This window comes from Telopea speciosissima, chromosome 10, assembly GCF_018873765.1.
Source record: "Telopea speciosissima isolate NSW1024214 ecotype Mountain lineage chromosome 10, Tspe_v1, whole genome shotgun sequence".
Lineage (NCBI taxonomy): Eukaryota > Viridiplantae > Streptophyta > Magnoliopsida > Proteales > Proteaceae > Telopea > Telopea speciosissima.
This window is the reverse complement of record NC_057925.1, coordinates 52,418,031-52,444,246: the sequence shown is the minus strand read 5'-3', so window position 1 is coordinate 52,444,246 and position 26,216 is coordinate 52,418,031. Positions and strand designations below refer to the sequence as shown.

General features: G+C 38.4%; 2 protein-coding genes, 1 long non-coding RNA gene and 1 other non-coding gene across 6 annotated transcripts; all 4 read left to right on the top strand.

Annotated features, from left to right (window-relative positions):
- Positions 1–377: 377 nt before the first annotated feature.
- LOC122641953 lies at positions 378–11,837 on the top strand. Of its 3 annotated transcripts, none has more exons than XM_043835308.1 (7): positions 378–395; positions 2,878–3,422; positions 4,293–4,370; positions 9,553–9,651; positions 10,023–10,215; positions 10,453–10,874; positions 11,558–11,837. In XM_043835308.1, the coding sequence occupies exons 2-7, from the start codon at positions 2,901–2,903 to the stop codon at positions 11,774–11,776; spliced, it is 1,533 nt and encodes a 510-aa protein (XP_043691243.1). In that variant the 5' UTR covers positions 378–395; positions 2,878–2,900; the 3' UTR covers positions 11,777–11,837. The 3 variants fall into 3 exon arrangements, with proteins under 3 accessions (XP_043691243.1, XP_043691242.1, XP_043691244.1); XM_043835309.1 differs by lacking the exon at positions 378–395 and having other exon boundaries at positions 2,800–3,250; positions 3,290–3,422; XM_043835307.1 differs by lacking the exon at positions 378–395 and having other exon boundaries at positions 2,799–3,422.
- Positions 11,838–12,120: 283 nt separating this feature from the next.
- On the top strand, positions 12,121–25,615 carry LOC122641954. The gene is made up of 3 exons (XR_006329987.1): positions 12,121–12,237; positions 25,395–25,397; positions 25,605–25,615. It is a non-coding gene; the product is annotated as an uncharacterized LOC122641954 (long non-coding RNA).
- Positions 15,045–15,117, top strand: TRNAF-GAA. The gene has a single exon. It is a non-coding gene; the product is annotated as a tRNA-Phe (tRNA).
- Positions 16,773–22,918, top strand: LOC122641952 (F-box protein At-B). Its single transcript, XM_043835306.1, has 4 exons — positions 16,773–16,964; positions 17,169–17,374; positions 21,176–21,266; positions 21,388–22,918. Exons 1-4 carry the CDS (start codon positions 16,794–16,796, stop codon positions 22,765–22,767), a joined length of 1,848 nt encoding a protein of 615 aa, XP_043691241.1. The 5' UTR covers positions 16,773–16,793; the 3' UTR covers positions 22,768–22,918.
- Positions 25,616–26,216: the final 601 nt, after the last annotated feature.

Here is a 26,216-nt window from a genome sequence, read left to right as displayed (position 1 = left end):
TCTCTTTCTTTTACTGCTCGTTCTTTTTCTCTTATATTAATTTCATGATTTGACTTTTAAGAATGCAAATCAGTTTATCCAAATTGGAATAAACCGAGCCCTATCTCGCTTCTGACCTCTTGATTCCCCTGCATCTCCACCACATATTCTTTCTCTTATTAGTTCCTCTTCCTCCAGCATCCTTCCCCTCTCTCGCCTGCCTTGTTACCTGCATCTTTGACACCACCGCACTACCAGCCTTGGCAACTTTATTGTACATGGGCTAAATTTTCGGTCACCGTTGCAGCGACCTAACGGCCATGCTTTGAAGGGCAAAAACAGAGAAGTAGAAGAAGAAGAAATTGTGAGGTCGGTTGCGCTAAGCTTCTGCTCTTCTCTCAACCATTTATTTTAAGGTGTCTCTTCAGATACATTAAAAGTCAATCCTCATCAGCCCTTCTCCCCATTCGAACTGTAGAACGCCCTTTGAAACCCTCCCCTCTTTCTTCTCTGTTTCCCCTTTCCCAATCTTCCGCCTTCGCCGGTTGCAGTGATCGCTGCAACCCCATACGGCGAATTGTTTTGCTCTATCCCGTTGGTCGACCGCTCCCTTAATCTCCCCACCCATTCTCTCTTCTCTCTAACTCTCTCTTTCCGCAGAGGGAAGCACCGTGGCCTCGTTCGCTTACGCTTCCTCTCGCGGTTGCTAGCAGCTGGGCTTGCTTTGTTCGATTGTGTTGGTTTTCCTTTCGCCCTGCTACGATTCTGCTCAACCCACCCGCCCGGACGACGACCTCGACTTCCCTTTTCTGCACTTCTTCCGCATCTCGGTTTTTGGCGCCAGCTTAACAAAGTAAGAGATCAGACCCTCTCTCTCTCTCTTCTATTTTCTAGTCCATATTCATGCATTCTCTCTACTGTATCTAAATCTGCCTGTAGTGTTTCATGCATGAACCATGCTGGAATTGGGAATTGGGATTAGCTAGTGCATGTTATTATGCTGTTATGCCGCCGCTTTGTACGATCTTTGTCTTCAATTCCTCATCATCAAATTACTTTTTTTTCATTATTTTAGTGGAGAAGTCCAGCAGGAAGATGAAGAAGAAGAAGAATCGCTGGCCACCCACTTTTTATCTGAATTAAAAAGTGGTGACCCTTTTTTGTTGGTTTTGCTTGCCTTATTCAGTTTGACTACGTAAGATGATCATTATCAATTAATCAAAACATCTACCAGTGACCCACATGACGTCTGAATATGAAGTTTACCTGTTTGGATTTTTACCCCTTTCAGTGGTTTTGAAGCTAAACGCTTTGTGCTGACCTTTTTTGGGTTTTCTGAAAGGTCATGTTCAAGCTTCTATTTTTTTATTATTTTTTATGTTTCCATGCAAAATCCATCACTCCAGCATCTCCAATGACCTGTTCCATTTTTTCTTTTTGGAAAAGAGAACGCCAGCCTTTCTTTATTGTTTTTTTTTTAACCTTTGTGTATCTTTTCCTTTGGTATCTTGATCATAGAAAGTTGGTCTCTTCATTATAGGACATCCAAAATATTGTTTGGAGTTGTATTATTGTTTGATTTTAGGGAGAAAGTTCTCTGTCCGGGAGTGTGGCGTATGCCAGTACTCCCATGAGCCTATCTCTTTTTTTCCCATTTGAAAAGATACCTTTGCCCTCATGTTTTGAGGAGGAAAGAGATACACACATAGGAGTGCTGACGTAGACCACACTCCCAAATTGAAAACTATTATTTTTAATTGTTTTGATGTTTCCATGCACATTCCATCACTCCATGTATGAACAATGGTATTTTCACTCCTTGACAAGAGAAAATGCAAGTATTATTAGAAGACATCCAAACAAGCCTTACGGTTGCACTTTGTAAGAACCATTATCTCTATTTAGTAGAAAGTAAGGAGAAGGGAAGCAAAGTGAAATCAGTTTTAGAAAGAAAATGGAAAATTTTGTAATTATAATTGTATAATTACCTTAAATTCTTATTAAATATTGTAATCATGCTTTTTAAATAGAATTTTTATTTTGTTTTTTAAAACCAATAAATTTTATTGTAGAATATAGTTCAATTTAATAAATAGATTTAGAAGATGTTTTGAAGTTGGTTACACAATCATATCATTTTAGGGATCTTTATCTCCTTTAGTTCCCTGCCCAGCTCAATTCCCCAGTTCCTCTAACAAGGGGGCTGAAATGACCACCCTACCCCTGCTTAAACACTCTACCCAAGTGGGATCCACCACCCCCCTATTAGAGGAACTGGAGAACTGGGCCAGGCAGGGACCTGGGAGAGATAATTTTCCATCATTTTAGATAATAGTTACAAAAATTTCCATTTTAATATTGATTAGATTTCACTTCTCTTCTCTATTTCCCTTGCACTAGACAGAGCCTTCTTACAGTGTTGGCTTGACCTCTTGGAGTACTGCCCACCTAAGAGGTGGCTCAGCCTCTCCGGACTGTGAAGAAATCTGTTTGCAACTGTGGGTCCCTGATGGAGTAAAAAAAAGTTGTGTTACTGATGTTAAAATTGAATTTCAGTTACTGCATGCAATTAGGTATAACTAGTTTTGTCATGCGCCTAATGGGTAGGTTGGGCTAGCCTAGTATATGATAGGTTAAAAGGCTTTGATTTAACGTGTTCCATTAGTTTTGGAGCTTTTAGTGTATCGATTAAGTATCTAACACTTGGTATTAGAGCCGAACACCACATCACGGGTTCAAACCACGAAAAAGAGCTATCTGGGCTATGGAAATGTAGTGGTTTGTTACGTGCGAAATAACAAAAACCTTTGTCATTGTTTGATTAGAATTGATGGGTTCAGCTTCTTTATTGTTTGTTGAAGCTAACTAAGTGTTTTCAATTGTAACTGTTCCTTGTAGTCACAGAGTTCTTACATAGAAGAATGAAGCCCAGTGGCTCTGATGATGACAACTCCATGAAAACTCATCAGAATCATGCAACTGGTTGGAGCTATTCTCTGGATAGCCACTACAGTGATGGGATTAATGGCATTGGACCAGAACAGGCAAGGGACTCATTCGGTCGGATGAGCCGTCAAGGTTCTTTGAGGAGGCGTTCTCTTAGTCTCTCACGTGGTGTCACTCAACATATACTTGATGAAATTGAAAGTGCATCTGTGTCACAAGCAGGAGATATTGGGGACCTAGCGATTCACAGTAACAGATATAGTGATGGTGGTACCCTCCAGTTCTCAGTGGATGATCCTGCGATACAGATTGAGAACGGTTTTCCTGAGAATGTACTATTACCTTCTTATGGTTTTTGGTTCCGTGATGATGCCACATCTAATGCGGTCTCACCTTTATCCCCACTTCCTTCGGAGATTGTATCTTCGCTTTCCGCGGAACCAATTCTCAACTCGAGGGATAAGGATCAGAGTACATCAGTGAGTCAACCTGTTCAGGTCAGTTCCTAATCAACTCAATCTCTTACAGACCATACTACCCTACTCACTATTCTATGAGACCTGAATTGTTGCACAAAGCTGATGGCGTTTTCAACTTTTTCCTTTTTAATTTTCCCCTCCCCTCTTTTTATGAAGCTTTCAACTATGGATTGATATATTGGTAGTTACTAGGCATTAGATCACAAACTCTGCAAAACAAAATTTTGCTGAATGTTAACCATAATAAGGCTTAGATACATAACATTCTATATGAGAGATTGTTATAACATGCTAGAAATTTCATCATCTAGTGTAGAAAAAATTTGGCCAGTAATGTTGTTGTCTTGTTGAAAGATGTACAGTGGGAAGTGAAAGATAAGACCCATCATTTTGTCTCCTGAGAACCCAACAGATTGGGAGATTAAAATATAGCATATAGACCATGGGATTTCATGTTTAACAAAAGTCTTGCTGACTTGTTTGCAATTAGTGGTTAGAGCCCAAGAAAAGGAAAAATCAAATAGTGTCAAAAAGCTTGTAGTTAAGACTGGACCCAGCACCACTTATCTCCATGTCTAAATTAACTTGTAGGCATGCAAAAATCCCTTAAAATTATTGCTCATCCAGACTTCCATATCATACTAAAAGAAATTTCAGTAACTTTAAAATTCAATGGACAAATTACATCATGACCTTCATGAAGTACACCTCATATCCTACCTAAAGAATTTATTGAAGGAAAAAAAGTTAAATTCTTATGAATGTTTTCTCTTGAAAAACTTTGAAATCAAAAATTTATGATTACATGCCAAAGGCTGAAAAATGTTGATGGTTCTTAAGATATTTGCAGGTTAATTTTGTATAACACTCTTTGTTCTCGTCTTCCAGGATAACAAGGGATTAGTGCCTCTATGGTTTGAGTATGTTTCATACCTTGTTCATTTAGCTGTTTTTGGAATTCTCGGGGTAAGATGCTCACCTTTTGCTTATGGGAGTTTATTTGGTTTCCTTTAAGATACATATGATAAGTTTTTTTATTTTAACTTTTTGGATTCTGAGAAAACATTTCTCTGCTTCTAGATTCGCTGTACATTTTCCATTTAACATATTCTACTACTCACTTTCCCCAAATGCCACATTTTGTACTTGTTAGTTCAAAGTGATCAAGTTATGAAGGTAGGTCCATCAATATTGTCTATGCCGCAGCCATAAAACACACCAAGAGAAATCATATCCCACAACATTGAACCTTACCAAGTTGAGTATATGAACAAGGTAAAAGGATGCCGTATGAGACCTATAACGATTACTACACTGCTACAACTTGTGCAACTAGAAGATATATGACCATACAACCATTTCAAAAATATGTGACTGCCCAACCATGATGCCCCACGTATATCAACCACATGTACACACAGCTCCTGATCTTGACTCCCATCCCTCTCTCAATCCTTTCCACTGCCATTCTTCAGAAGATTATAGGAGAACTCATCACTCCGTAATAAAATCACATCCACCTGCTCGCTTACCTTCCAATTTTACAATAGTTGTGCTGGACATAGCCCTCCTTGCGATTTGAGCAATGAAAGAAGCTTTTGTTGGTTGAACCATGGGTCAGAGAGAGAGAATAAAAGAATGGAATGACTTGTTGGATTGATAGAAAGGCCCCTCTATTATAAATAGAGGGGAAGTTACAAATAGTCTAAGCTAGGCGATGTGGGACTAAAACCCACATAGCCGACATAAGCTAACTATACTTAATAACATAAAAATACCCCAAAAGGACTAGAATACCCCCACGGTATTCTGGAGTACATATATTCTAACACTCCCTCTCAAGCTAGATTATACTAATATTAAAGAAAGAAGATCCAGCTTGGACTAAAGGAAAAAAGAACTCCATAACAATGCTAACACTCCCCCTCAAGCTGGCGCATACAAGGTACTAATGCCCAACTTGAATAAAATGGGAAAAGATAAGTTGTAGCAGAGTTCAGCTTCAAGATGAACGCAGCTCCCAAATAAACCTTCAAGAACTTGAAAAAAAATAGGTCTTCAAAACCTGGGCAAACTTGAGCAGCAACCTTTCACCAATCTTTGATGAATCTCTGACTGATAATCTTGAAGATAAGCAACTAGGGCAGCAAGCAGATGAATCAAGCAGCAGAAAAGAGCAAGCAGTGGAAAAAAAACAACCCAACTGTAGAACCTCATACAGGCAGGCAAGAACCAAACATCTTCAAAATTTTAAGACCAACCTCCCCCTTGCGGCAAACTCAACCCAATAACAAAGTAGATACCCATTGGCAATGGTGAAACTTCTGACCTTCTATGTTTTGCACCAAGTGTTCCTGCAAGTTCTGCTTTCTACAATGGCTGCAGGTATACTGTATATAATCCCCCCCTCACGTGTAATACACGTGGACATAACAGGGATGATGTAAGATATAGGGCAAAACATAATATTCCATAATTTTCCAAGAGCTGCCAAGGGTAATGGAAAAAGAAGAAATGGCAATGAAGAGAATACCATTAACTTTCAAGGTGGTTATGGGTTATGCCAAAAGTATGGTTTGGGAGGTGGTGAAGAAAAAAGCAGTGGGATAATGAAGTACGGAGTAAGTAATGCAACATATAAATCTCCAACCATCTTCAAACGATCAAACAAACACTTTTAATGGAAACTCTTGCAGGGGAGAAACTCCTAACTCCAATATTCAAATCTGACAAGTATACAGATCTGATTTGAAGTAAGGAAAGGCTCCATTCTTCAAGGCTTGATCAATCTTCAAACAAGGAGGAACAAGTGTGCAAAAACCCCAATGTATAAAACTCCCACACGCTTAAAGAACAAACGAAGATATCTGGACAGCAATGGATATTAGAAGCTTCAACAAAAATTGGATCAGATCTGAATTAGTAACAATGCTAGGATTCAAGCTCCAAGGTGAGCCAGATATGAACCAGAAAAGCTTCACATAACTGAATAGGTTCGTAGTTGCAACCAAGAACCGTGGAACACACTGTTGTAGTCCCAAATAAACTGATCTCCAGGATAGCAGATGCGAGTCTTCAAGAATGAAAGAAATTCGATCTCCAATAGTAGGAAACTCAGTCACAATAATAGGGCAATAGGATACCACATAAAGGCAGCAGTAACATATCAACCAGTCATGCTTACAGAAGCTAAACAATAATGCCAGCCATGTAGGTAGTAAAGCTCAAACTAACTAGCAAATGTAAGATAAATAACCAGACAGATCCATAGGTAGTTGAAGCAGCCAGCCATATAGGAACAAGTAAGAAAAATAGGTTGATAATTGGAGAAACCGAGCCATAAGAATGAACCTGAATTTTTTCAAAAAGAACTGATGAATGATGCTGAAATAGGGGCTGAATACTCCTCTGATGTTTATAAAACTCTCCTAAAAAAATCAGCAATAGTGGACTGCCCTAACCCTTAGATCGATTATAGTTAGAGTTTTGTAAAAAACCCTGAAAGGGAAGATCGATTGTAGGGAAGGGGGCTTCAACAAAGTGATGATGACTTGTCAAAGGTGATGTCTTCTGGTAATAGATGCTGACCACTACTGCTGGAATGGATCTCCAGTTCGAATAACCAATCTCTTTGGTAATTGAGACTTCATCTTCACGTGGGAGAAACACCAAAAAATTGCAAAAAAATAGGGCAGCAGCTATCATGTGCAATAGACCTTCTTCAAGTCAAGAATAGTTGAAGTAGAATGTCCTTCTTGATGGTAGAAACACCTCCAAAAAACTCCAATAGCAGCAATCAACCCTAACCCTAAAATCGATATTTGTCAGGGTTTTGAAAAAACCCTGAAAAGAAGGATCGACTGGCGTTAGGGGTCTTCAAACACTTGGAAAGAGGCTGAAATTGAGGTCGAGTTATCCTTGTAGGTGGAGTAAGCATCCCTCCAAAAGGCAGCAAAAACTGAAACCTGTAACCCTAATGTCGATTTGAGTCAGGGTTTTAACAGGTAACCAAAAATAGCAAGTTGAGAAGGTTTTGCTGTAGGTACAAATCCAGCCATCAGATAGTGGCCAAACTGAGGTCGATTAAGGCTGGTAGTAGTAGGAAATTATCCCTGAAAAATTAGCTGCATCTGACAAGGGAAGCCCCAAAATCGATTAGAGTCAGGGTTTTTTTCAAAACCCTGACAAGGTGAGATCGATTTGGGGATTGTGCCTGGAAAACTTAATAAAAGATGGAGAGACAGAAAAAAGGGAAGTTAAGTTTTGGAATAGGGCATAATAGGGCTGGAAAAGGCTGCATAGGGTGCTCCAAAATTGGAGGATCAGTTTTCATTAGGTGATAGAGATCTGATCTCCAAAGAAAAGGGGAACTCCAAATCGCAGATGTGGCTCCAGAAAGGTTCGAGCAGATTTTTTAATAAAAAAATAGAAAGGAAGGGGGGGCGGCAACTGAGTCATCGATATTCTCAGTTTACCTCCTTAATGCTGCCCCTTTATAGGCTGAGAAGAAGAAGAACAGGAGAAGGAGAAAACCGAGAAAGGGAGAAGAAGAGAGAGATCGATGGAGGAAGTAGGGAGAAATAGGGTTTTTTTTCTTCTCTCTAACCTAGAGCAGACCAGCTCTGATACCATGTTGGTTGAACCGTAGGTCAGAGAGAGAGAATAAAAGAATGGAATGACTTGTTGTATTGATAGAAAGGCCCCTCTATTTATAATAGAAGGGAAGTTAGAAATAGTCTAAGCTAGGCGATGTGGGACTAAAACCCACATAGCCGACATAAGCTAACTATACTTAATAACATAAAAATACCCCAAAAGGACCAGAATACCCCCACGGTATTCTGGAGTACATATATTCTAACAGCTTTGTTTTTCTTTTTTGTGGTGATTCAATAGAATCCCTACTTTGATGATTCAGTAAGTTCCTGATGGTGATTTCAGGAAACCCAAGGTGGTGATTTCTGAATACATATTCCCTTCTTATTTTTATATTGTAAACAAATACAGGTAAGATCTTTCCTGCATATACTTTTCTTTTATTTGTCAGTTTCAGATCTGAACTTCTAGTTCCTGCATGCCACTTTCTTTTCTAGTGTCTGGTTCTTTCTTAATTCATTGTTGTTCTGTCTTTCAGATCTATTCTCTTTCATATCTTTCCCGATTTATTAGTTCTTAATCTGGTTTGTTTTCTGGTTCAAGATTCTAATCATTCTATCGAACTACAGAGTCCTATTCATGGTATACTCTTTCAATTTCTGGAATTCTAAGTTGTCTTTCTAAATTCTGATTTCAGATATTTGTTTAGGTCTCTGTTACTGATATTCCAGCATACATTGATCTCATAAACGTGTCTGCTCAGGTTGCTTGATTACTGGAATCAAACTCTGGTTTTGTTAATCTGCTTTTAGAATCCTAATCTCAATAGGATTTTCTCAGATCCCAGGAGCTGACCATCGGATTGACCTGAGATTTTGATATTGTTATCCCCCCTAATTAGTACCTTCTACCATCTTAATGGCCAGATCTGAGTTCTTGATCTTCTGTTATAAATTTTCTATTGGATTTGGTTTTGGTTCCTAATCCCTGTGACTCTGGTTTCTAAGGGATTTGTGGATTCCTAAGCCTAGGTAATTTAGAAGCTCATTAGCAAGTTATTATTGTTTACTAATTTTTGAATGATATCAGCACCTCGGTTATCAATTGCAACTTTTTATGGGCCATACTACTTGGCTAATTTTGTGTAGTTGTTTGCAGTCAGTATGCTTTGCAAGTTTACCAACCTTGCTGAGCTGTTAAAATTTGCTAGCAATGTTATATGTAACATAGATGCAGAGTTATAAATGCCTTTTCTGGCTTTAATCAATTTCTATTAATATAATTATATTAGATGTGTATTGTATAGTATGACCCTTTCCTTGTGATATTTTTTTGTATGATATGATCATGATACACTTAATATGTAGTTGATTTTGTGAGTTCTGTAAGAAATCTACGGAACCTTGAATGCCATTCTCTAGGATCCAGAAAGGATTTTCTGTGGTTGAAATTTAATGTTAAGCACTTAATCAAAATCAATTGCTATTACAATTCTTCTCATATTATGATACAAATTGATATAATCTGACCTTTTCTATGTAATATCTTTTAGGTGCTGACAAGGTATTTACTGCGAGAGCTGTTTGGCCCTGGGATTGTTGATCTAACAAGTGATCAAACTGTTCTCTACCTAGATCTTCCCTCTAATATGGTCTCTCTCTCTCTCTCTCTCTCCCACACACACACACACACTGCACTCCTCGCCCTCACCCTCCCCCAACCCCAAAACACACACGATCATGTGTGCAATTTGGAGAACTAATTGTATCCAAGTAATTCTAGTGAAAATGACAAACCCTGCACTCCTCGCCCTCCCCCCAACCCCAAAACACACATGATCATGTGTGCAATTTGGAGAAGTAATTGTATCCAAGTGATTCTAGTGAAAATGACAAATTGTAGTAAATAAAGTAAATTAGGGACAGGTTTCAAGCTGTCTAAGAAGTTGGTTTGAGTCTGAATATTGAATGTTTGATTTATTATTCAAATTTAATTTTGTAGATTTTGATCTAATTTCTTTAGGTAGGTTCTTTCTTGATGGGATGGCTAGGTGTCGTGTTCAAAGGGAACATATCGCAGGTGTCTGATATTCTAGCTATTGCGTTGACAACCGGATATTTGGGAAGTTTAACTACTTTCAGCGGTTGGAATCAGAAAATGCTTCAACTTTGTGTTAAAGGCCATTGGGATCTTGCTGTTATTGGTTTTTTCATAGGTAAATTTTGCACTTCAAGATTGTATAGTAAAATTACTATTGTTTTTATCTGTTATTGACCGGTTAACTGCAAAACTGCTTCCTACTATTACGGTTTTGGTACGCTTATAAGTTGCTATTATGCTCTAGATTAATGAGCATACGTACAAACTTTGTATAGATCTAATACTAGAAATTTTCTGCTTGTACCCTCATCTGATTAAGGTACTTATCTTTTTTTTTTTTTCCCGGTTGTAGATACAGTCCTTGCTGCTGGATGTATCTCTTTTGGTGTTGAAACAGCAAAGGTTTTCAGATGGCTTTTAGGGAAACTCACCGGTAGTTTGGGAGATGGCAAGCCGAAATCAAGCAACTGGAGGGTGAACAACCTCAAGAAGCACTTAGCAGTTCTGGTGGTTTTGGTGTTGATGCTAAGCTTGTTGTGGGGTATTAGTGGGTCCTTATTGAGGAGACAATTTGATAATGGTGGCAGCAGTGCTCAGCTGTGGTTTGCCTGCATGGTTGCACCCCCAGGTGTATGGTTGAGATGGTTCTTAGCTCGGCTAAATGGAAGAGGGCTAGGTAGGAAGCATTTCCTGAGCTGGATGCCTTTTGGGACTCTCATTGCCAATGTTGCCGCAGCTTGTATCATGGCAGCACTTGCGACGGTGATGGATGTGGTAAGTTTCCATACACATGTTTGCCTGTATCATTATATATTCAATACATGCATACCACCAACATGTATATTATCATGAGAATACTGCATTTTGGTTGGCTATTACACAGCTAATATGAGAGCGTCCCAGTGCACGAGGCTCTTGCTACTGCAGGGTCTGGGAGTGGCAAATGTACACAGCCTTACCCCCTGCTTTGCATAGAGACTGTTTCCAAGTTTTGAACCCGCAACCAACAGGTTGCAATAGTGCAACTTAACCGTTGCGCCAAGGCCTTCCCACTACACACCTAATATGTATACTCATAATAATTACATACATCAGAAACCTCCCAAAATTTTGCCACTTTTATTGAATGTGCTCAACATAGTCATGTTTAGTTTTTCACATTCAAGCCCTTGTTTGTTTAGAACCTTGTATATGAAGCCTTTGTTGGTTTGATGGTTAGTTTTGACAACTCATATAAATTTGGACTTTTAAGGGACAGGTGAATAATTCATGGCCAAGTAGAACACCACCAACAACATGGTTTCGGAATATATCTCAATACCATGGAAGTATAGCTTCATGATCTTTAGCTTATGTACATTTTTTTTTTGGGGTGGGGGTTTGGTGGTTATGGCTTAAGCCTATACAAATACCAATACATTTTTATTGCTTCTGACCAGAAAGAAAATTTGTTGCAGGTGAATACCCAGAAGTGTGATACTATCGCCACAGGAATTCAGTTTGGGTTCTTAGGGTGTCTGAGTACAGTTTCTACTTTCATGGCTGAATTCTATGCTATGAGAAACAGCAGTCAGCCATGGAGAGCACATGCATATGCATTGACTACTATACTTGCTTCTTTTGTCTTAGGGACTTTAATATACACTGCCCCTGTATTGACAAAACGATACGAATAGCTAGTCCGGTCTAGCCTTTGTTCAATATGCTATTAAATCACTAATGGATGGACATGGACAATAATGACAGAATCAGAAAAGTGTACTGCATGCAATTGCTGTAAATGCATCAAGACACATCTTCTTCAATGGGACCAGGTTTGTCCTTAAGCTGTGAACATCCAAAGATTGGTCTTATCATATGCACTGATACCTCTTTGTCCAATTCATGCGATGATGTTTGTTCATACTAGAAGAAAACCCCACCAGAGCCCAAGGCTTTGCCACAAAAGGAAAGGATAATGGTGATTAACACTACCATTAAAAACCAAAGGTTTATATACTTAAATGGTTTTTGTTTGTTTAAACAAAGAGCATTTCTGTATGTAGAAAACCAAATTTAGTTATATTGACCAAACTAGTAGATGTACAGAAGTAAATAATTTTTTAGTATAGTGAGAATATTGAAAATACTATTTGTAGTAGAAATTTGCAATGACTAAAATTATTGGCTTCTTGTTATCTGTGTGTGACGTGTGTGTCTAAATGTTCAGCTTACCTGGGATTGCCCTTTTTGTTGAAAGGAAGAGATGGCAAGAGAAGGAGATACATGGTGGATAGAGTGTAGAAAATTAAAAGATTGGCAGGTTAAACAACTTAGTACATTGGCACGATCGGTCTTGATCATGCAGGAACATTTGTTGGAGCATCCCTTATACATGAGTTAGAGAAGTTCAGTTGGTAATTGTTATGGTGCAATAAACATGGGACTCAAGTCTTTTAACTGAGTTTGGAGCTTGATGAAATTACATATTGGATGTGGGATGGAATTACAAGTAGCACAGGAACCTGGCTTTTATTCTTAAAATTGTATGGAGATTGTAAAACACTACTGTCAACCAAATTGTGTTAAAGCTCCTCTTAACACATCAGTCGAAAGAATCTTTATTCCTTTAAACCAAATTGTTCTTCCATTAGTGAATGTTTATCCTCTCTATTGAAAATGATCGTGAGTATGTATTTTTTTTTTTTTTTTCCTTTTTCAAAATCTATTGCTCAAGAAGAAATTCAAAGTAACTTTGAAATTTCATGCAAAGTCTCTCTCTTTCCCAAGGGATCAGAATCTGGTAAGATTAATGAAACTGTCAAAATTTGGAGTGAAACCTCTCGAAATTGGCAAAATATTTCTCTTTACCTAGGGTTCTAAATAACCTCACCAACAGAATTTCAAAAAAGACTTTGATGAGTATCCTTAACTTGCACAAATTGTTCAGGGAAGTATTACAGATAGGAAGAAGAGAACAAGTGAACAACAATATGTTTTTTTTTTTTATTATTTATTTTATGGGGGGGGGGGGGGGGTTTGTGTGTTGTAAAAGACGACAATATGATTTAGTAGTTGACTTCCATAGTTGACTTCCAAAAAATTTTTATGAAGATCCATCCCATGGGTTGTAGAGTTCCAAATATCTGTCTAAAAACATAGATTTTTTTTTTTTGCCAAAAAAAAACTTTGTTTCTTCATATTTGCAGGTGAGAGGGTTTACAGTAGCATTTTCAGTTAAGTCAATTTAAGGTCCTACATAATGTTTTTTTTTTATTCATCATTGGATTCCTTTCTAATGATTAGGGACAATCTGGCACTTCTATGGATGACCACCACAATGAAGTAAATGACATCACACAGGGATAATCATCACTGATCAGTTTCCCTCATGAGTTCACATCTAAACAAATATTTGATGAAATAAAATAAAAACGATCTAAATGACACCTCTATAGGAGTATTTAGAACTTTGTTTTTAAGATGAAAGGAGCATTTAGAATGCTTTCTTTTGATTACTCATGTATCTTGATCTCAAATGTTCTTTTAAGTCTCTATTAAAAAAAAAAGTTCTTTAAGTGGTAAAAAAAAATTTTAAAAATAATTTGAAAAGGACTTATCATTATGCTATTATAAAAAATTATCAGTCATGCATATTTTTCGAGTACATTAAATGAAATGACAAGATTTATTTACATTGAAGAAAAAATGTATTTTACTAAAAGAACACAAAAGTAAAATTAAAAATTATTTAACAACTTAAGGGGAGTCATAAGAAAACCCCAAAAGTCCATATTAACAACAGTAATAGATGTTGCAAAACATATAAAGCAATAGTATTTTTAATATTCAATAAATAGTTAGACCTTTTGTGGCGGTAAAATAGTATCACCACTAAAAGTCATATACACGAGTGAATTAAAAATATCTTTTGTGGTGGTAAGAGAAATCATTGTTAAGGGATGGGAAACTGAAAAGGTCAGACTATCATGGAATAGTAAACTGAAAAAGTCATTCAAAGGAACTCGAATTTGGATATTATTGAGAAAAAGAAAGGACAAAAGTTCTGTAGGGGGGGGGGGGGGGGGCATGATATGCCCAGACACAGTGGGGAGCCAAATGACGCTTCACCCCATGAAAGACACAAATTCCAGCTTTCAGATGCCAACGCAGGTGTTCTCATTGGTTGTCATGTACGTATGGCCCCTGCGCTTCCCCCACAGTGAACACTCTCCCAAAAAAACAAACCTGAGTCTGGATAAGAGAGGGCTTCTTTCTTGTTTTATTTGTTCTATTTCACCCAATTTTTCTCATCTTTTTTATGGTGGAAGTGTGGAACAGTTGGGTAAGGGAAAGGTGGGGGGGACAGAGTTCAGATTTCAGAGGATTGCAAAAGAAAATTGGAAGCAACAGAAATCAAGTTGGCTGCAGGGGAGGTGGCCAAGGAACTTGCCTGTGTCAGGAATACATATCTAAAATTATATGTCTCTCCAACAGAGCCCCTTAGATTACCAATTAATAAAGTGAATCTCACAAAACAGGTTTCAACATCTCATTTTAAACTAGTCAATGAGCAGCATTTTGTTAGCAAATGTTGTTAGGATTATGATCCTCGACGGCTGGGCAGAGTAGCGGCCATTGTGCAGCCCACACACAGGCAGGGGTGAAATGACCTCCTTACCCACTGCTCGAGTGGAATCCCCGCCCTGCCTATGTGAGACCGCACAATGACCGCTATGCTGTCCGACCGTACAGCATCCAAATTGATGTTGTTATTCCAATGGTAGGAAATAAAACTGGCCGACACGAGAATCCATATTATTGCTCCAATACAATGACAGACACAATCAGTATTTCTATTTCCAACCTTGGGAGACTTTTGTATTATATACAAAAACCAGAGGAAGATGACAAGGCTTGTTAGTACTTGGGACTAATTAATATGAGAGAGAAAAACAGTCTAAAGCGGGGATAGCTCAGTTGGGAGAGCGTCTGATTGAAGATCTGAAGGTCATGTGTTCGATCCACGCTCACCGCAATTAATAAATTTTTTTCAAATTTTTTGACTGTTTTACCCCAGTTGTTGATCCGGGACAATAAATTGTAAAAAGAAGATAACTAATATTGAAGTCAATGAATAAATGAAATTTTTAGTGAAATTATTCTTAGAAATCATATCATTATTTATCATTAATTATAAAAGGAAGATAATTAATATTAAATCAATGAATAATTAGTCATTAAGAAAATTAATATTGAAATCATAAAATGAACTCTACTATCAAATCATTCATTTACTATTCAACTAATATATTGAATATGGAGATTAATGGAAGTATTGTTACAAATCAATTTTCCTATTCATAACCTCATACTCATTGATTTGTAATAATTCCTCTTACAATTAGAAATTTCTCATTAATATATGGATAATCAATTCACCACCTATTCATAACTTTATATTCAATGATTTTTTTTAGGTTTCATTCGGTTTGGTGCAATTCAGTTTGTAGCCGATTCGTTATAACCATACCAAAAACAATCCAATAAGGATTAGTTCAGTTTGGTCCGAGTTTTTTCGGTTGGTCTTATTGGTTTGGGCTACGTTTTGATATCCTTACTTCCAGTCCTAAGAGGTCATGACCAAAACCAGACCAATAAACTAAAGAGTTCCAAATTTGAGACCATTACCTAATGGGTGGGTTAGGTTCAGTTCCTAATCCGTTCCAAGCAATCCAAAATAATAATAAAAAAAAAACCTAACGTATGTAACATAATTTAATAAAATTACATTAATTTCAATCACATGAGATATATTTTATTTTATTTTTCTCAAATCACAGAGGTAGTCTATATTACCTCTTATTTTGTATTAATTAATAGGACTGATGTTCTCTGTATCGTAGCGCAACTTGCACCCAGACACATGGGCCTATCATTTAGGAGGACAAGGTGGTCATTTCGCCCACCATCATGTGTCTGGGTGCAACCTGCACCCTCGGCGCAGAGAACATTTGGCCTAATTAATAAGTAGGAAAGCCACCACCCTCATAAGTTAGGATTATTTTAAGATATGTTTTTAAGTTACCATTCTCAAATGGACCTTTAAATTTACAATCAAATCTTTGGTAAAATAGTATATGCGATATGTGGTATCAGCCAAAATTTGAAAATTTTAAAAATTAAAGGGTTTTGATTTTAACTCTCATAACCTTGAGTTTGAAGAATTACATAATATATAAGGTTATGATGTAAATTTATTCCGATTCCACAGGTTCCTAATTGGTACCGGACCAATAACTTATCAGTAGATTCAAAACCAGATCAATAAACTATTTGGTGGGTCAGTTCTAGTTTCTAGGTCCGGTTCCAGGTTCTGGTCCAAATTGACACGCTTAGCTTGGCTAGGTATCGAGATAGATGTCGGACGATACCAATACGTCCGATCCGATCCGTTTCCTAAAAAAAAATATAATTCAAACGGTTTGATCGGATTCCTGTTCATCCACAATTTACATAGGATTCGAGCCTTGTGTGACATGCCATAGGGTGGATACTGGGTCCGACCACCTAAGATCCACCGGTCAGAAGTTGCATTCCATCTGGGGTCCATGGTGTGACTTTTATATAAAAGTGTAGGGAAAAAAGAGAGAAAATAGCAGAGACACTCTCTCCCTGAGGAGGCGACCGAGGCGTGAGTTGCGAGCATCAACAATGAACAGAAGAACGAGCAACCAAAGCTTTGAGAGGCTGCCGAGCGCCGTCCTGGAGGAAATCCTAGTGAAGATGGATGTGGAGTCCCTCTGCTCAGCAGCTTGTGCCTCCCGAACCCTGCGTTCCTCAGTCTCTCAAATTCTTTCCTCCCTATCCTCTCTTGATCTCTCTGTAAGTCTCCCCAAACCCCTTTCTGCCTCTCCCCTTCTGATATGTGATTCAATTCCTATTTCTTTCCGAAGAATTATGATTTCAATTTTCCCACTTGCCTGTTAAATTTTTTGAGGTGGGTTTCGATTTCGTGTTAGATCTCCCCCTTTTTTTTTGTTTGTTTCTTCCCTAATCAATTAGTGTTACTACGTGGGGGCATTGCAGGGTTTTTCTCCAAATTCGGAGATTCTGAATTGCGTTCTTCGTGAAAATGAAGTTCTCAAGAGCCTCACTCTGAATTGCCTTCGGCTCGACGATTCATCAGTCCGCAATTTCATTGGAAGTAGTCTTCAAGAATTGGTTTTGCAAAGATGCTCTTTACTCTCTTATCAGATTTTTTGTTCCATTGGAGAAAGGTGCCCCAGCTTAAGGTATAGTCCTTACTTTCCAGTTTCCGGTAAGAACTGTTACTGACTATTTTTGACAGAGATTAGAGTTTATGAGGTTGGGGGTGGGGGAGAGCTTCTAATGTGCTTATCTTTAATTATTAAAGGGTACTTAAAAATTTTTTATCAAAAAAAAAAAGAAGGGTACTTAAAATTATGATAAGGACTTTAGTCAAACGAGAAACCCTGGACTTAATGTGTGTGGAACTGTATGTTACTGGATTTTATGTATATTACTTCTTTGATGTCTCACGTATTACGCAATTGAATGACCCACTACTTAAGGAATGAATAATGGACCTAAAGGGACTTTCATCCACTTTCCATTAACTGTGAAACCGTAGACTTGAAAAGAAAAAAACCTAAGATCCTTTTAGTAACTAGTAAGTGATGCGAATGGACTGAAAAGAATAAAACTAAGATCCTTTAGTAACTAGTAAGTGATGTGATATGGGGAGAGAGAACAGAGAAAATAGGAAAGGTTCGATTATGAATGGAAGGGTTGGAGGGAGAGAGAGAGGGGGGGGTTTAAAATATGATAACTTTTGCTGTACAGTGGAAGCATGGCCTCGTTCTCAAGAGATAAATAATAGGTGATTGAGGCATTAAGCATATCTTCATACCCCTTTCCATTCAATGTCCTTTAAATAAGTGATTACATTGGACTCTTACTAAACTATTAACTACTACCATGTTACCCATTACGATAAAGTAACTCCTCCCACAAAACCCACTTATTCCATTACTAATTCTCCACTCTTCCCTACTTCTTCTTAGGTCTCCTACAAACCTAAGTAACTGTTATGTCAAAGCTACTAACATGCAACTGACATAATCCTATGTTGCCTTTACATTATCTTGATGCCATTGAAAGTTGGGAAAGAAAGTTAGAAGATTAACTGAAACAGAGTTTATGAAATCACAATGCTCCAAAAAATTGAACAAATCTAATTTTTAGATATTTGGTTCCATTTCTCTAGAACATAGTCATGTTTGGGGAACATCATTACTTAGAGTAGTTCCATCCATTCCATGAGGAAAAAAGTATCCCAAGAAAGAAAAAATTTTACCTTTTGGAGATTCCTTCTTCTGTCACTCTCGCCCAACACCCCTGTACTCCTCCAATCAGATTTAGTCAGTTTATTTGCACTTTAAATGTTAAATCTTACTGTTTCGGGTGAGGATCTTCGGCAAATTCTGAGAAGGAGATGGGTAATTGCCTGATGTCTGGAACTCGCCTCTGCGCTGCTCGTACTCACTCCACTGCCAGATTTTGGGGTAGTGAAGGTTGGGGAGAAGAGTGGCTTTGGAATGGGGAGTTATAGAGGGGCCGACAAGGTTGCGAGATGGGTAAGGAGATACAGGGGAGGGGCGTGAGATGCAGAGGGCGGGGGTAATAGAGGGAAAGGGGGTGTTGGCTAGGTGGGAGAGCATGAGAGAGAGAACTGTAAAATTCTCCATAAAAGATTCTGTTAGGGCTGAATTTACGAATCCTACCCTTTTATTTCAACTTACTAAGATGATTTAGGGGGGTAGATTAAAATATAGTGAAGTGAACTACTTCACTCTTCATAGTGACATGTAGGAGAACCCATATATATATTATGTCAAAACAAGTAGTGTGAAATTAATGTAAGACTAGAACCAGAATAGGTCTAATCCCAGGCAGGATCAAATTAAAATAATTTCCAAAGAACAAGAAAAAGAGCAAACAGAATTCCCAAGAGAACAATGGGATCTCAAAAGATAACCAAGAGAGACATTGGTTAGAGGAGAATGATGAGATCTCAAAAGATAACAAAAAGAAATAATCCCACCAAGTGACAATCAGTTGAAAGAAATCCCAGCAGCTTGTAGCACTCTTGAGATCAATTTGAACAAAATTAGGGTTTGGATTCAAAAACCGATGGAAGGGGATGGGGGTAGGGAATTGGGAAAGGTGGGGCTGGTTATCTCAGCCTTGGCATCTGACCCATCCTATCTCAGGATTTTCACCAAGTCTAAAGCCAATATTTCATTAATCAAATCCGTGTACCATGCTGACCTCCTTACAAAGTGTTGGTGGAAAAAATGTCCAACACTCACAAGATGACGCAGGTTGTGGTGGATGCGGGGCGTGTCAGAACCTTTGACGCAGGTTCAAACGAACTGGGATTGCGGCCTATCTGACTGCCAACCAGGGAATATAGGGTTCCCTCGTGCCTGAGTTACCTCCAAGGACCTTTGGGTTAGACTGTGTAGGCAACAATTTCAATGGGATCTACCAAAAGCTTATAAGACTGACCAAGGAAAGAGATTGACTCTTGTGCGAAATGAAATGACTAAATTAATACTGGGAAAAGTACATTAACCAATTACAATCGAAACCAAACCTGTAGGGATGAACGCTCTTCTTGATTCTCCCTCCCAATGATTGGCCCGTTGCGGATTGTAAGTACACCTTCTCAAGAAGAAATACACTAAAGCAAGGAACTAGTAAACAAATAAAAGAACAATAAAGATAATGCCAAGAGCTGGATTGTGTGTTGTGTCCTTTCTGCGACAGTCCCTGCCCTCTTTATAGCAATCCCTATTTTGATAGTGGCGGCTGCATCTCTTGGCCTCTAAACCCTACTCATCATTTCCACGTGGCCCCCCTCCTGTGGCAGATTCCGTTGGATTCTCCTGGGCCTACTGACGTGGTGGTAGTGACCTCTCCCTCTCTCTCCTTAGAAGTAGGAGATGCCCTCTCTTATGGGAGTGATCCTCTTAACCAACTTTGATGGGTCCACCTTATCCCCCCCCTAAAGCCGCTGACGTGGCTCATTGCACAACGGACTCCAAATGGCGTACGGTCCTACCAATGACGTGGGACCCATCCAAAAAACGGCTCCAACACAAAGTTATATAGAAGACTCAAAAATAGACCTAGACACTAAAAAGGAAAGGCCTAACCCGATCCTTAACTAAGAAGAAAACCTAAATTGACTAAGAAAGTGAAATAATAAAGAAAATAGACTCAAAATAGGACTCTAACTAAACTAATGAAGCAAATCCCGTTTTCCTACTTTCTACCTATATTTTAGGCTTATTAAATTGGCCAATTACAAGGTAAACCCATGGGATCAAAATCCCAATACATATATGACCCAACCCAAAGCTTATTTTCAATAAAATAAACCCTTTAGGTGACTTACCTACATCAGAAGTCCTATTTTAATAGGAAAATTTTCTTCTTCCATCTTTTTACATTGAAACAAATAGTGACTTTCTTTCATTTTGCTCTAGAAAGCATCCAAACAGTTACTGCTAAACTGTCACTGCCTCCTCCAATTTAGAATCAATGTATAACTTGGCTGCAAATAAGTTATTTGAGAATGTGGACCACTAATCTTGATTTATTAAAAAAACAATTATTAATCTCAATTGTGTTTTTTTCAGAATGTTTATCTCAGCTGATCATTTTTCCTAGGATCCCTCATTCTTATTGCTGTTAGTATGGGTATAGTAGACCACCAAACCACAGATGGGGATATAGTAAATTTTCTGGGAAACAATGAAGCCGGGGCTATCTTGTCTGTCTCTTATGTTCTTCTGCATTAAGCCTAATTTCTATCTTTTTAACCGAAGACAAGTTCACTACTTCAGAACTAGACAATAAGTGGTCAAACTACGACACTTTATCCATAGGAGGCATTAAAAAAAAAACTGCATTGTTTGCATATCTAACATCTAATGTTTTTGGCCTTCACATTCATGTAGGTAATCTCAATATATCATTATCTTTCTATTTCTTTCACATGTTAGAGTGCTTGTGCTGGAAATGGGAGGCCAAGGGCTACCTCAGATCTTCAAGAAAAACCTTGCACAGATGCTTAAAGGGTGTGCAAACCTGGAGGTAAGATCTGGTGATGTGACCTCTCTGTATTCGTAATATATAAGTCCATTATACATTTCAAACATATTAATCAGAGAATTTCTTGCTTATTTCATGCAAATCTCTTTTTCCTATAATGCAGACATTGAGTTTAAAGATTCGAGGGACAGCAGAGCTTGATGCAGATGGTTTTGAGTCCATTGAGCTCTTCCTACCCAGAACTATCAAAATTTTGCGGCTGCAGCCTGTACTCGAACATGATGTGATGCAGTTCATGCATGAAACTAGGGTAGATAGAAACTCTGTAGCAAGTGACAGTTTGAGCATCCCCACATATCCTGCACCCATTGATATGAAATTGCATTCCATATCACTTGTCTTAGATATTATATCAGATGAGCTTCTCATTTCAATTGCCAACAATCTGCAGTTTCTGATAGAGCTAGATCTTGAAGACAGACCAAGCAAGGAACCATTATTGCACCATGACATGACCAATAGTGGGCTTCAGTCATTGAGTTCTTGCAGGCATTTGACTTGTCTCTCTCTTACACGCAGTAAGCAAAATTTCGCAGCCACTTTCAAAAGAGTAAATGACATGGGTATGTTTCTTCTTGCTGAGGGTTGCAAAAGCCTTGAATCAGTAAGACTTGGTGGATTCTCTAGAGTCAGTGACGCTGGATTTGCTGCAATTCTACATTCATGTAAGAGCTTAAAGAAATTTGAAGTTTTCAGTGCCTTCTTCTTGTCAGACTTGGCCTTTCACAACTTCAGTGAGGCCCCATCTTCCCTCACTGAAGTACGACTTGTTTCTTGTAGTCTTATAACCAGTGAAACTGTTGGGAAACTATCCTCGTGTAGGAGTTTGGAGGTGCTGGACCTGTGGGGGTGCAAGAGTGTAGCAGATAACTGGCTGGGTTTAATTTCAACTCTTAGTGGACTGACTACTTTGAATCTTGGTGGGGCTGATATTACTGACAACAGTCTATCGGTTCTTAGTATGGGAAATTCACCAATTGCATCCTTGTGTCTCCGAGGTTGTAAGAGGGTAACTGACAAAGGGATAGCTCTTCTGTTTCGGGGTGGAGGAACAATTAGTAAAACACTGTCAGCACTTGATTTGGGTTACATGCCAGGAATATCAGACAAAGCTGTCCGTACAGTTGCTGAGGCTGGTCTAAAGATTACCGATTTGTGTATTCGGTATTGCTACTTTGTCACTGATGCTTCAATGGAGGTTCTGGCTTCAAAGAGAAGATCTAAAGGACACAAACCAATTCAAAACCTAGATATTTATCACTGCATCGGGTTATCACTCAATTTATTAGCATTCCTTAGGAGGCCATCATTCTGTGGTTTGCGTTGGCTTGGCATTGGGCAGACTTCTTTGTCAAATAGACGAAATGCGAATTTTGCTGAAATTTACAGGGATCGTCCGTGGTTGACAGTATGTTGGGATGGCTGTGAAATGGGATGTCACAATGGATGGCATTTCCATGGTCCTGAGGATCATCTCTTTTGAGGATTGGACAATCCTGAGTATGTATAATGTGTCTGTATTTTAGATTAACTTCCAAAAGAAAGTTGATGAACCCATTGAGTGTTAGGCTTAAGGCCCCTAATTTCTGTAGCGAAAATTTGGATATTCAAAGGTTCCATCAGGAAGCCAGTACCACCGTTATCTTTGCGCTTTAAGCAATATGTAAAACATCTGAAATATATATATGTTGCCTTCATTGTTTGAATTCTTGTACCTTTAGAATTCTTTTATGCATACAGGGAGAAGTCAATAACAAATTTCATTGCACCAAATGGTTTAGCAGGTTATGATGATACAAATGATCCTTAATCAAGGGTTGGAAACTCCAAACACTATTGTTGTAAGCAACTGAAAAGTGCATTGCTTATATCACAACATCAGATATCGACTTACTTTCAGCATCGATGTCAGATGCTCCTGGATGTTGCTATGAGGGCCAAAGTAAAAGTGTTATTTCTGTTGCTGGTAGTACTTATTATTTCTTATGTAGTTTAACAGACGCAATCAAATGATATTTGATCAAAGGATTAAAATCTTTGAAATTTTTTGCATGCATAGGTATATACATCCATGGATCTAATTAATGTACTTGCAAAGAGTGCTAAGGCATTAATATGTATGGATATCTGCTCTGATGTTTCAAGCATTCAAGTCTAAGATTCAAGATGGGATACAAAGATCCAATAGCAGTTATAGTCCAAGAGAGAATTGATAACTGTGTAGCTGCAGCGATCCATGGTTGCTTTTGGACCAGTAATATATGCAGTAAGTGATTCTGGCTTCTGCGGATCTGGAAATGGAGATTTTACAGGTATTTAACCTTCAGCTGGATGAAGGCCTCAAACTGCTATCTCAGATATCTGTGCCAATTCCAATAGTACAAAGAAACTAAGGGTCTGTATGGTAACCTTCCAAAAAAGCGTTTCTGGTGTTTTTTTGTTTTTCTGTTTCTGGGGGTAGAAATGAAACAGATCTTGTAAGTGTTGCCCGGTTTGTTTTTGTGTTTTTTCAAAACGGATTGGGTAATAGAAATGGTTTTGGCACAGTTTTGAGAAACACTAAAAAGAAGCTTTGAAAAAACAGAAACACAAACTGAAAGAAAAAATGTGCACGATAGAGATTCGATATTCACAAATCAACACCTACCAATTCCACTACCACTGCCACTACCACCACTGCTACTACCTCCACCTCCACAGTCGTTGCCACCACTTCCACCTCCACACCTCTACCATCACCATCAACTCTACCATCGCTATCATCCCCATCACTTCCACCTCCACCTCCAACTTCATTGCCACCACCATGGCAAAATAGAAGAAATTCTTCTCTTAATATGCAATCCATACATGTTTGTTTTTTCTAGTGGCAAAAACAATTTTATTCAAGTTTTACCATACAACATTTGTTGATATAGAATTACTCCAAAATTACAGAAACACAAAAATATTTCTGACTCAGAAACAATATTTTGGAACAAAAAAGTTGCCATACATACCCTAAGTATCACAACATTGGAGACGCAAATTCTTCCTAAATTCACATTGTTATAGAACGATGAAAAAAATTACCATGCCAGCCAAAAAGATTTTATACCTTCTTTTCTAGGTTATAAACACCGTGATACCCTTGCATCTCAAATGGAACAACCAATTTATGTGTCAATTGAGGAAAGAATCAATCAATTAAGGATTTCGCTGGGATGTAAAGCTTTCAACTCATATAGAAGTTCTTAAACTTCTAGTTTGTCAATGGCTCATCGTCCTCATCTATATACTTAAGTAAGTTTCAGCCTAAATGCATTTTTCCCACAGCAATATAAATCTTGAAGAGTCAGTTTTGAGATATTTAGCTTTTTTTTTTTTGGGTAGAGATATTTAATTTAACAATTGGAAATATAAAGGTCAAATTCAATACATAGTAGACTATATAGTTCAGATGGCCCCAAATTGACATCTAAACAATCCAATAGATATACTACCCTTCTAGCAGTTGGTTTGACCAAGCTCAAAATGGTGGACTGTGTGAAGGAACCCTTTCCTTATGGCTGGAATTTTAAATTTCTCAATTTTCCCTTTGTTCCGGCAAAAGCTAGGTTGGTTTCTTGTGTAGGAAGGATGGAATTTTCATCCTCTAACAGGTTATAGTGTTATACTATCAAGACCTGTATTTTTTGGTTTGGTGGGGTGTGGTGTGGTGTGGTGGGGTGGGGTGGGGTGGGGTGGGGTGGGGGAAAGACAAAATTTTTCCTCCACCCATTGAGAAGGAAGAATTCCTTCACCTTGGGTTGTGAAGGAGAGGGCAAGAGTAACTTTATGATTGGACTCTTGGGTCATTATTATATTTCTATCCCTATTAATGAAATTGAAACTATCCTCCTCTCTTGATAAAAAATAAATAAATAAATAAAAGAAACTACCTTCCCCTGTGACCATCTGACAGTACCATTGCCTTTCTTTTTCACCATAGATGAAGGAAAACTCAGTCTCATGGAGAAAAAAAAAAGTTTTAACTTGACAAACTTTAAAGTAGGGATGTAAACGGATCGGATTCGATTTGGATAGTGTTATATCTGCATCCGCATCTGATTAGCTTTCGGACGGATTCAGATAGTGCTAAAGGGATACGTACATGGATAGAAATCGAATATTTTATCCATTTACATGTAAATATAGCTTTTCAGATAGCTATAGTCTAGTTGTATCCATGTCCGTTTAGCTATCGGATGGATTCGAATAGTACTAAACAGATACGGACACGGATAGAGATCGGATATTTTATCTGTTTACATGTAAATATAACTTTTCAGATAACTATAGATTATCTGTATCCGCATCTGTTTAACTATCGAACGGATTCAGATAATGCTAAACAGATACGAAAACGAATTTTGGTTATTCATTTACACCCCTACTAGTTAAAAGTTGGAAAAAATTTCACCACACTAAGGGTGTACTAATCGGATTTTATCACCTCCAATTCTGACACCCTCAGGTTCCTCCAATTTCCCCGTCCGGTGGTCGACATGTAGCGGAATTAAATCCAACGGTCCATTTCAAAAATCGATTGTTTTTCCAAAATTCTTTTTCATTAACTTCTCCTCCTCTTTCCCGCTATTCTCCCTCCTCTCTACCCCTGCAACATGCGTGGAACCCTTACCCTCACTCCTCTCGGTTTGCCAGAGCAACCTCGCTGTGCCACTACCACTCCTCTCAGTCTCAGACGCGCGAAAGCGAAGGCGGTTGATTCTCTCGTACGCGAACCCTTGGACCTCTATTCTCACCTTCTCTCAGTATCTGCTGCTGTTGCTCCCGCAATCCTGCCCGCCTTTGTCTCCATTGTCGCCTTCTTCGACGCCGATACTGCTGCTGCTGCTGCTCTCGCTATTCTCTCGAACAGTATCTCCATTGTCGCTTGCTTCGACGCCTGTA

What these genes read in the sequence shown, in the direction of transcription:
- LOC122641953 (XM_043835308.1), top strand. Translation starts at nt 2,901, where the DNA reads ATGAAGCCCAGTGGCTCTGATGATGACAACTCCATGAAAACTCATCAG. An exon ending in TGTTATTGGTTTTTTCATAG is followed by an intron (nt 10,216 to 10,452) that starts GTAAATTTTGCA and finishes TCCCGGTTGTAG; the next exon opens with ATACAGTCCTTGCTGCTGGA. An exon ending in TTGCGACGGTGATGGATGTG is followed by an intron (nt 10,875 to 11,557) that starts GTAAGTTTCCAT and finishes AATTTGTTGCAG; the next exon opens with GTGAATACCCAGAAGTGTGA.
- LOC122641952 (XM_043835306.1), top strand. Translation starts at nt 16,794, where the DNA reads ATGAACAGAAGAACGAGCAACCAAAGCTTTGAGAGGCTGCCGAGCGCC. An exon ending in TATCCTCTCTTGATCTCTCT is followed by an intron (nt 16,965 to 17,168) that starts GTAAGTCTCCCC and finishes GGGGCATTGCAG; the next exon opens with GGTTTTTCTCCAAATTCGGA. An exon ending in AAGGGTGTGCAAACCTGGAG is followed by an intron (nt 21,267 to 21,387) that starts GTAAGATCTGGT and finishes CCTATAATGCAG; the next exon opens with ACATTGAGTTTAAAGATTCG.